The sequence below is a fragment of the Rhopalosiphum maidis genome, chromosome 1, assembly GCF_003676215.2.
Source record: "Rhopalosiphum maidis isolate BTI-1 chromosome 1, ASM367621v3, whole genome shotgun sequence".
Classification (NCBI taxonomy): Eukaryota; Metazoa; Arthropoda; class Insecta; order Hemiptera; family Aphididae; genus Rhopalosiphum; species Rhopalosiphum maidis.
Genome location: NC_040877.1, coordinates 75,100,728 through 75,112,728, shown reverse-complemented (window position 1 = coordinate 75,112,728; position 12,001 = coordinate 75,100,728). Strand labels below are relative to the sequence as shown.

At 24.7% G+C, this 12,001-nt stretch overlaps 1 protein-coding gene across 1 annotated transcript; it reads left to right on the top strand.

Moving 5' to 3' along the window:
* Positions 1 to 1,214: 1,214 nt before the first annotated feature.
* LOC113549095 (queuine tRNA-ribosyltransferase accessory subunit 2-like) lies at positions 1,215 to 7,851 on the top strand. Its single transcript, XM_026950251.2, is given in 10 exon segments — positions 1,215 to 1,565; positions 1,624 to 1,671; positions 1,673 to 1,777; positions 2,327 to 2,445; positions 2,748 to 2,904; positions 6,668 to 6,862; positions 6,950 to 7,113; positions 7,200 to 7,292; positions 7,369 to 7,494; positions 7,563 to 7,851. Coding segments are annotated over 10 exon segments (1,203 nt in total). The 5' UTR covers positions 1,215 to 1,433; the 3' UTR covers positions 7,627 to 7,851.
* The last annotated feature ends 4,150 nt before the right edge of the window (positions 7,852 to 12,001 follow it).

The following is a 12,001-nucleotide window of genomic DNA, read 5'->3' as shown; positions in this document are numbered from 1 at the left end:
ATATGTTGTATTGTACAATACAATATTTATTTATATTAGAATATATTGCTAATAAATAATAATATTATTGATTCTGTAAATTCTGACTATGATTATGATTTGGAATATATTTCTCATTCATGAGAAAACTGAAAACTTTAAAAATATTTTTTATATTAGTATGAGGATTGATAATACAATGAATTTAAAGTATCATATTTTAATGTTGATTTAAAGTTTTTAGTAGTTAACACATTTAGTAATAATTACAATTGTTTATAATCAGTCAACACTTAATTGTAAATTGTATTAAGTATAATATGAATAATATTCTTTTTGTATATACATAATACTATAGATTTCTACTTTCTTAAACAGAAAATATTTTAATGTATGATTAAAAATTATAGGTAGGTACACTAATAACCAGGGTTCGTGACTTAAAGCATTTGCTTATTTTTATGGATTGACTTAAAATGTAGCAGAATGCTATGAAAGTGTGGTGTCATGTTAAAACACGTTCAACTATGAAATTTGAAAGTGCTTTTTTTTACTTTTTTCTACAATTTTTCTAAAAATATGCTTATTTCCAATATTTTTTACGATTTTTGCTTTTTTTGACCAGTTTTTCTACTTATTATGGTTTTTTCAGAAAATCTATAACATAAGGCAAAAATGTCTCGAAAGTGAAGTTTGATTTTTTTTATAATGTAATATTTATTTTTGATTTTTGATTTTTAATTAGAAACTTTTAGATATTAGAAACTCCTAATCATTTTGTTACATATTTTTTGAGTCTTTAATTATATTATTTTTAGCACAGTAACAAATTATGACTAGTTTCTACTTATCGTGTTAAAGAAAGTTTTTTATTAAATTTTTTGATCAAATTTCAGTTTTTAAATGATTATTTGAGTGCTTATAATGATGTTTTTAAGTGATTTTTAAGCACTTATTTTTAAGATTTAAGTGCTATAATTCCCCAGACCTGCTAATAACTTAATAATACACATATGTCAAACACAAATTCACATTAATTAGCAGACAAAGATTGCAGTAAGTATGAATATTAAGCATTGTATTTACATACAAAACCATGGCCGCCCGCGAAACTCTCCTACGGATGACGTCATGCGTAATAAGACGCTGCGGGGGAATTGCTTTGTTTACATGACTATGAGATAACTTGTATAATCTATAAACTTTGACTATAGATACTCTATGGTAATCTCAGATAGATAGTAAGACCGTGTTCTTCACAATTACTAGAAAACTGATAACGATTAACCCGCGTGGTCAATATGCGAGAAAGTATTTGAAATTAAAATGTTTAAATTTTGAATAATTTAATTTGTTTGGGCATTCTATCTTCATCGGGAGCAAAAATATTATACTCATATATACCGTCTTACCTCTCTTGTCCTGTCAATATAATTTTCTTTCGAATATCATCTATGGAGCAAGCCGGGTTTTCAGTTGTCACGGACAGACACAATGATATACCATCGACAAATGGACCCAGACTCGGGACGCTGAAACATTCAAACTCTAAAATCCTCACTCCAGCGTTCATGTTTTACACTAAAGTAAGAAATGCTATATCCCTTGCAATACTGTATATATATTTTTTTGCGATTTTTCTAGTGTGGAAGTGTGCCATACATTTCGAGAGAAGTATTCGAAAAAATTGTGGCCCGATAATCAGGTGTTGTTTAATTTCCCGTTGCCAACATGTTTGAGTTTCCACCAACCACTGAAAGAGTTTAAACGCGGTCTCAACGCATTTGTTGGTCTTGAGGTATATATTAATTTAATTACAAACATTGATCACTAATATTGATTTAAAATACTTGTGAATAGCTAGGGTATGTAGTTGCACTAGATTAATGATCTTATTTTTAATCATTATTGTTTATAGTTTATTATTTAGAAGATATTTTAGTGTTTTTTATTTTTATTAATCAGGAATCTTAATTTGAACAATTTTTGTACTTATAACAAAACAGTAGATTTATGAGATTGTTCAGTTATTATAGATTTTACTAGGGCAAATTGTAAATTTTAATTTGCCTCTCCCATTATAATTGAACCACAAAAAGAACTGTCTACCCTTAATAGTAGTTTTATTAAATTTTCAAATTGCATAAGGTTTATATTTTTAATATTACAGTACCTAATTGTATTTTATTAATTTTATTAAAGTTTAATAACATTCACTCAAAAGGTCAAACATAATGGTATTTATACTAATGTCTATTAGTATCTTATAATTTACTACTATAATTTTTATTTAAATATATTTGTATTATTAAGTTTTATTTCAACAATGAATATTTACATTTTTTAGAAGTATTTGTCGTGCTGTTCAATAACTGACTGTGTGGTGGATAACCCACAAGGTTATAATAAAAAAGACAGTGTTGCTATTAAAACCAAAAGTGGAAATCAATTAATCAACTATGGAAAGTAAATATTACAGTTAAATATTGCAAATTACATCAATAACAACTAACAAGCAATTCATCTATTTTAATTTTTTAATTTTTTATTTAACTTAAGTTATTTAATATTAATCAACTGCTTTTAAATTTAATTCATAAGTATTGTACCTATCATATAGAATAAATAAATAATTCTATAATTTTTTGCTAAGCTTTATTATTTAGCAAATTATCTTAAGATACAAATAAAGTTATAACATTTCTATATCATAATTTCTATTAAGAATTACAATGCATTATACAATTTATTAAATATGTTGTATTTAGATATATGGATATCATAGAAGTATTCAAACCTACAATGTATGTTACCCTAAGCATTTCGGATATTAATTTGGATAGTTCACCTTCAGCAATTGAAAAGTCAGTCAACATTTCAAATAGACTTTTTAAAAGTTGCCTAGAACGGCATCATCAATCTGAAGTGAGTATTTATTTATTTGTATAAATTTTGGTGCCTTTACTATTTAATACTTAATTTATTTATAATTTATGAATATAAATAACTATAATTAGGATTTGAATCTTCTTGGATTTACTTGTTTTTTGTGATAATTGTAAGATATTCTAGGTGAGATATATATTTGTTTTGTGAAATTGTAAATTAAATACAAAGTCATTGTATATTATATTTTATATACCCCTCTCCTCCCACCAAAAAAGCATAAATGACAAAATTTAAGCATTTTTAACAACTATTGATAATATAAACAGTGCATATATTCATATTATATAAATATGTTTTGTATAACACTATAATATACTATGCAAACTATATCTGTTATTATAATCAACACTGCATTTTAACACACTATTGAATTTATCGTCTAATGACCTTTAATTATGATAAAAATTTTCATACCTAAACAATCTGTCACACATTAGTTGTATAAAAGTATGCTTCATTCATAAATTATAGGTCATTTATAAAAATAAAGTACTAAAATATTCATGTGATAATGTACAATTATTACATACATATTTACATATTAATTATTTTGTTTATTATAATGAACATATTTTTATAATTATTTACCTATTAAATTCATTTCATTGATAGCACATGTAACATTTTATCATTACCATTTTTAGATATGACATTTTTTGTAATTACTTCTCAATTTTTGTTTAATATTTATTGATCAACTTATGTTATTTGTTTTTTTGATATTAAAGTGATTACATTAAGAAATTAAGTAGTTAGTAGTGTATCATAGAATATTATGTTCTATGATTATATCAATGATGCTATAGTTGTATAAAAAATCTAGAGGAATCCATAAGACATTGAAGTTGTGTGGCCTTATGCCAATAGGCTCATATTTACAAAATACCTCAATAGACGATATATTAATAAACAGTTAATGTATAATATTTAATCTATAACATACAACTATTAATATTTCCCTGATTGAATATGGATGACAATTTAAATAATATTTTGTAGTTGAAATTGTTAACTTTAAATTTTTTATTTCATTATTTTTTATGTCTATAATAAATGTATTATTTGCTGCTTTTCTTTTCCCTTGTTTTGATAGAAATCTTACAAAATTTTTCATTTTATAATACTCGTATAGTTAAGATTCTTTTTACATATAATTTGTTACAAAATAAAGTAAATTATTCTAACGTTAATTAAATCTTGAAGTCATATATACCTGAATAATGATTACTGACAAGTTATAATATGTTATAATTTGTTTTGAAATAAACTGTTATTGATTTAGGAAACTATTTGAATGAAAAATGTATAAGTTAAATAATAATAATCATAAGTATAAGTATAGTTGTATTTATATTATTTAAGTTAAAACAATGTTTAAAAAAAACATTCTATAAATTAAATAGGTACATAATTTTATGTTTTTTATTACATTTTCTTAGATTACTTAATTCTTGTATTAATCCAAATAATAATGATTATGAGCACCCTAATGTGTTTACAGTTTTAATTTTGTGTTAGATTTATACAATAACTGATACATCCATCACCTGAAATCCAGATTAATGATTCTGATATAAAGCCCTCATTTAATGTGATTATCATACATCACTCCTATTATTGATAAGTACTTAAAATTAACGTTCAGTTCTTTCTTGCTGTATTTATACTTATCTGTAATCTGAACGTTATCAAGTTTTTGTTTAGTATATATATATTGTTTAGGTGCATTCATAACAAAACCATATAAGTGTCTAAGCTATTCTGTTTATTTTGTTATTACTCATTACATTTTTAAAAGGTAATTAAAATGAAAACTTAATCATTTTTCTATTAAACTGTATTATCACAAAAAATAAGTTTAATATATTTTATTAATCAGAATAAATAATTTGATTTCAAGAAAATACAACTATAATCATTTCGATGTTAAAAAAAATGAATGTACCATGTTTGTTTCTTAGAAAGATAGTATTGTTATATGACCTATTACAATATTTTATATTATTTCTTTTTATTCTCTTAGATAATAATACAAATCATATTAGTAATATGTTATTGTTGTTACGATGAAATTATAATTTGTTTACTTACGTATTATATATTACTCAGTATTATCATTTAACAGTTGAAATAATTACTAATAAATAATAATCAATGATAAAGCTTAACTAGTTAATTATTAAGCAATAAACTACATGTATTATATTTTACTAAATCTATTCTAAAATTGCTGTTTTCTATAAGGTATATTATCAATAGATTTATGAAAGTTTGACAATTCATATTAATACATTTTTATCTAAATTGAATATTGAAATTAAAAATTTGTCAAATTTTATTGTCCCATTTTTTATTAACATTATATTTTTGGTATATTTAATTATTTAAATAATTATACTACACTAAGCATTAAACGATTATTATACCATCAATTGTTTTTAAATAATACATTATAGCTAATTGGCTGTTATTGTGTTGGGAAAAAAACTATTAGATTAATCAATAGTTAAATTCTATCAGGTATAATGATTATATCTATAGTTCAAAATTGTTATATGTATTGAATCTTACAAAATCTGTATTAGAAAATTGAATATAACTATAAATAAAAATTAACTATAGACAATAATTGTATTTTTAATCATACAGTTTAATGAATTTAAATAACTATACTTTTCATAGTCAAATTTAATTTATTTTAAAATAAAAAAATGTATAATCTTAATTATTTAATATTAATAAAATCAATGATCATTTTTTCTAATTATCAATATATGTGTATATTTAGTAGAATAATATCATTATATTTTATTGCTTAGAAAATATATGGCTGTAAAATTTAGAAAAATAATTTTTTTAAATTAAACTTATTAGTTATTTATCCTTACTATAGTATTATTATATATAAGATATTACATATTTATAAATATTTTAAATGTTAAATATACAGTATACAAGTTGATTCATTGTGTATCCTTTAGTAATGTATTGATTCAAATTCTTGTTTTTGGAATATTTAAGTTAAATGAAGTCTTAAAACCATATTTTTAGATACTTGAATTTAAGGTTTATACCATTTAAGGAGTATCCTGAGGCGATATCAACATCCCCATGTCTAATGAAAACCAACCATAATTATTATGAACTGTTATGCAGTATATATTTTTGAACATGTTAATGTACCTAAATCAAAATTTGAATGAATAGCTTATAGGTACATTTATTGTAAGAATTAAGCATTCTTAAAAATAGTTTCATGTAAAATATAAAATAGGTATGCTATTTTAGTCTAGTACACTTATACAATATACATAGATAATTTTTACAATTATTATAAAATGCTAAAATATTATTATTTACTTCAATTATCATATCTTTAAACCTATTATTATAATTTATAATTACATGAAGTAAAATAATTCAGAAGCTACTTGTCCAAATTTTGATTTATATACATCTAAATCATTGATTAAATAAATTTAATCAATATCTAAATAGTAATAATAATAACAAAAAATGCAGTAACACAGTATACTATTTAGATGAAAAAAAAATCTAATTTATTTGAAAATATTGTATACTGAAAAATTGTTGAATAAAAAATCAGGATTTGAGTAAATTCATTACCAAAAAAAAAATGGCGAGGATGGGTAAACATACTTGATGGATTAACCCTATATATGAAAAATAGGATGATAATTATATTGCATAAAATTTATTTCCTAATATTTATTTTTAGGTATTAAAACAAAGTTGTATGATTGCTCCAATCCAAGGTGGTTATAATGTACAAGAAAGAATTCGATCAGCAACGTTTTTATCAGAATATCATGATGATGTATTAGGATTTCTATTTGATGGATTTTTTACTGATGGAAGTATTGTTGAAGAAATCCCTAGTGATCTTATTCTTCCCATTGTAAATAAAACAATGGTAGGTACTTATGATTCAAACACTACTTAATTAACTTATTTAAATTTATATGTATTTAAATAATTACAAATTTTTTATTCAACATAGGAATGTCTCCCATATGATAAAATGAAAATCATATTTGGTGCCTGGACTCCAAGTTTAATAATTGATTTTATAAATAGTGGAGTGGACATGTTTGATTCATCTTTCCCATACATCACAACTGAACGAAATTCGGCTTTAATATTTGATTATAGTTTAAAATATAAGTGAGATTTTTTTTTTTCATTTTAATTATATTAAATATATTAAATCTTTTACTGAGCATACTAAAATGTATTGTTTTGAATTCCAGAAATGAAAGTATTATCATGGACATTCTTAATCATAAAACAGATGAAAATGTAGACAGTTCAAATGACTATGAAATATGTTTGACAGACACAAGGTAATTATTCATTTTTTAAATTGTGTAATTAAATAATATTTATTAATGTGTATGATTTGGAATGAAATAAATGTAGTCATTTTGAGAAATTTGTACCAATAAAAGATTCATGTACGTGTTTGACCTGTAAAAAACATACTCGATCTTACATTCATCATCTACTGGTCTCAAATGAGCTTTTAGGTTCTATATTATTAACCATGTAAGTATATTGAAAAATATCAACCTAAATATAGATCATGTTAAAAAATAATTATTTATATTTTTCAGACACAATCTACATTACTTTAATCAATTTTTCAAGGATATTCGTGAAGTATTGATGAAAAAATAAATAAAAATTCTAATTTATTTTAATAATTATGTCTACATTTATTGTTTATACACTACTACACTAGTAAATTGAGTAGATACTATTATATGCTCTGCCGCTCTGGTATAAACTATCTTTCTCAAATTATTTTGTAATTATTAATTATTTCTCAAAATTTCAAAAAATTTGAGTTAGTTTAAAAGTTTTGATCATAATTTATATTTATCTGAATCGGTAAAAAAATTACTTGTTCTTGTTCATTTTTTTTATTCCCTCCTATTCTAAAATCTCACTTTTTTATATTTATTTTTCACTAATTAACTATCACAAAAAAATTTCTTTTCAAGCAAAGAAACTAGAATTATAACTTAAATATTGAAATATTAATACTGGAATAAATACATTTGTAATTAAATTATTTAGCAGACATTGACCAGTGGTTTTGAGTATGCACTATGGTGGTGGATTTAAACTACCTACATTTTTGAGTAGGTAGGTAGGTAAAAATATTAATCTAGAATAATTAATACTATTACTATGGAAAGTAGGTACTAGATATTTGCCTAGTTACATATTTAAATTATTATAGTATTACTATGTTAATTATTATTATTATTATTTATTATTTACATAGATATAATTAAAATTCATTTAGTTAATACTTATATTAATTTTAAACAGTGTTGAGTTGATGACCACTGTTCAAATAATTTAATGAATTATATATTTCTAATACTTAATATTTATAATTGTTCAAGAAATGAATTTATATTTGATGCTTTAATATATTGTACTTCAAGTCATTTAATGTCGGATTAGCTCAAAAAGGCTTACTGTGAATTGTAGTTTAAAAGGTCTACATTTTGAACATTTAAACATTTTTAATACATAGAGAGACCAATAATATAGTTGAGGTCTGCCATAAAGTCACATATCTATACTTACTATAGTCTAGTTGATTTATATCATGTTATTTTATGCAGTGTGTTAGTGTGCTTGGGTTGACTAACCGCCTAACCTTATCTATACAAATTTCTATTAAAGTATAATAATTATTTATATAACATATTAGTTACACGTAATACGTATGAATTATTAATTGGGTAAAAGATTGAGAAAATGTTGACCAATGATCTTGTCTTTGATGAAATATTTCTATGTAGATAAGTATTATATATAAGTGTATATGAAAACAGAAGTTCCTCAATCATTCATTATCAATGCTTCAATCGTTATGCAAATGAAATATTCATAAATAACTGTTCCACAGATGTAAGCTTATAAAAAAATCATGAAATAATTCATATTTTATTTCATTTTGACTTAAGGTTTTTTTGGACAATATTCCGTTTCGGGATCATTGAGAAGGCTGGTCTAGGCTAATAAGAGACAATTTTAATGACTAAATTAAACCTTAATCGTCATTTTTCATTTGGTATAAATGCATGGAAACTTTCAATCAAAATTTTTGTGAACAATTCAGTGGCGCAAATAGGGGATAAAAAATAGAATTTAGGTATATCATTTTTTAATAAAAGTTGTTTACACAGGTTCTTTTTAAACTAATCGGGAAAATATTTATAAAATAAAATAATTTTACAGTAATTGTATAGTTATTATTGTCATTAAATTATGATACAGTATTTCCAAATTTTTGCAAGATGTTCCAAGCAGTAGCGCATATAAGAGTGTTCTAGGGTAACAGCTGCTACTAGGGCCAAATTGGCCTGGCGAGTTACTGAGGAAAACTCGTTGGGCCGCTCAAAATATGGACTAGTTTTGACTGTTGGATCATATATTTTTTTTTATTATAATGATAAATTAGTATACTAAATATAGCAATACAAATTGTGCCGCAACATATTAAAACAATTTTTTCTTGAAATTCTAAAACTTTGTAGGTCAATACCTTGCCAATCCGGCGCTGGCTGCTACCCCTGAATTTTTTCGCTTGTAAGTATGGTAGGTATATGTACAAGCATAAAGATATCGATATGACGGTGTGTACCTGCTATCTGCATTATGTATATTATGAAGAACCTATAATCATAAATTAATAAAAATATACAATGATATTATTTTATTATGTGAATATAAGATTTATTGCATAGCACACATTTCTATATGGATTACGGAAATACCAAAAACAATATAAAAAATTAAAACTAAGGCCCTCCCCCCTCTCTGGAGTCGCCCCTGACTACAATCATAATCATCCTATTCATAGAATGTTAAGTACTCTCAACTCCTCTTGAACTATACATCCATTTTCATACATCTTATATCTTTCAATAACTCACTTGTCACTACACCAACACTTAGAATGATTACCAACTTACCACTAAACATACCCACCATCATGTATATTCAATCATTAATAAGCTATTATTGTAAACACTTTACTAATAATTGTACACAAAACACTATACTTGTAATTATTATTTAATTGTAATTGCCGAAAAAATGGTGTTAAATAAATAATTGAAAAAGAAAACTTTGACTGTGAAATATCGTTTTTATTTTTTTGATATCGGAATTACAAAAAAGTTATTTTAGTTTAAAAATAATGCATTTTGAAACAATAAGAACTTTTTTCGTAAAAGAAGTGATATCAAAAACATGAAAACGATATTTCACAGATATGTTCTCAACTATATTGTACAACAATTTGGAGTCTTAACTATCACTAAAATAAACTGAGTGGTCCTATCACGCGCAAAACGGTTTTTACTGTTTTTGTAAGACGGAGACAATACATGCGGATGTAGTGTCCTCTTAATTATTTTTGGAAAAAACAGAGGGACGTATATAACTGCATTAAATAACTTAATTCATTATAATAAATATATAAGGTTAAATTATGTTACTAAATTTTACAGATAATTATTTTGTTATAATTTTCTTATAAAATAAATGCATTTAATTTATTAAGAAAATATTAAGTTACAAAGTACATCGTAATATTTATACATTTACAATTTATATATAATATATGCTGTAGGAATATACTAATATATATGATACAATTTAAAAGAAGTTCTTGGGGCTTAAACTCTCAGGCCATTTTTACCTATTTGCGCCACTGGAACAATAATTATTACCTAATTGAAATAAATAGGTATAGTTAGTACGTATCCATGTAATAAAATCAAAAATAGATTTAAGTGAAGGACTGAAGGCATGTAATTTTTGTAGTACCTTAACGGGCTTAAAGCAAAGCAATCGGTGTTGCGTACCCACCTATAGTTTGATGTTTTAAATAATTACTTTAGCTTTTAAATGATGAATTAGGTGGGTGGGTAAGCTTTAGTTAGAATTTAATTTTCTTTTTTATTGAATTCTACACCACTGACAATAACAAGTAGGTAGTTAATAAGAATTAGTTAGATACCTTCCATTATTTCTATCGAAATATCGAATTAAAAACCATCAATAAGTATATTGAGAACTAGAAGAAATACTGTTTAGCTCGCCTCCCCCCACCCCCTTAATTGTAGTAGTTCGTTGTCGTACAGTTCATATTACAAGTTCCTCTTGGCGAATAGCCGAATAGGCAAACATTTTTTAGTGAATCGTTTTAATCTTATATTAATTTATAACTTGTAGGGAACTATAGTTTTTACACTCCATTTTAGTCATTTTAGTCCATTTAGTCAATTTCCATATATTTAATATATAAATAGAACCACATGATAATATTTTTAAAATCTAAATAATTTATATAATACTTAATAAATACATATTGTAATGATATACACTCATATCACAATTGTAATAATTTCATAAAGTTTTAAATATAATAAATTAGTAACGGTCGAGTTGCCGCGCGCAGATAACGGTTAATTTCAATAAAAAATTTTGATCAATGATGAAGGGAATGATTTATATTACGATGAGGTCACACAGAAATTCCATTTGTGTCTGTGATAATAAAGCGCAGAACGTGTGACTTTTCTCGTGTGCTGACAAAGACAAGGGATAACCCAATGAGGGTCTCTGCAACTGCCAACTAAGGATAAAGTCAGATCTTTAGTGGGGCCGTCTGCGTCTCTGGCTGGCTTGACCAAGTCGTCTCCCTCACTTCCCTCACTAGTGCATGCGCACAGCGCACCAGTTTTTTAACAACACCTCTCGACACCGTTTCCGATGAGTGACGACTAGGCCTGTTTTCTCTACGTAAATAAGTCAGTGTTGTTTTTTTTTTTTGATATACGTGTCCAGTGATTTTATTTTATTTGTGTTACCTCACTACGTTACTGTGTTATATATATATACGGTAGTACGTACATTTCAACGAATCAGGTTAAGTGCATGATTATAATATATTATATTATTATTATAAATTAGACGTATAGTCTATATACGGTGTACTTGATTAGATTCTCGAGTACACGAC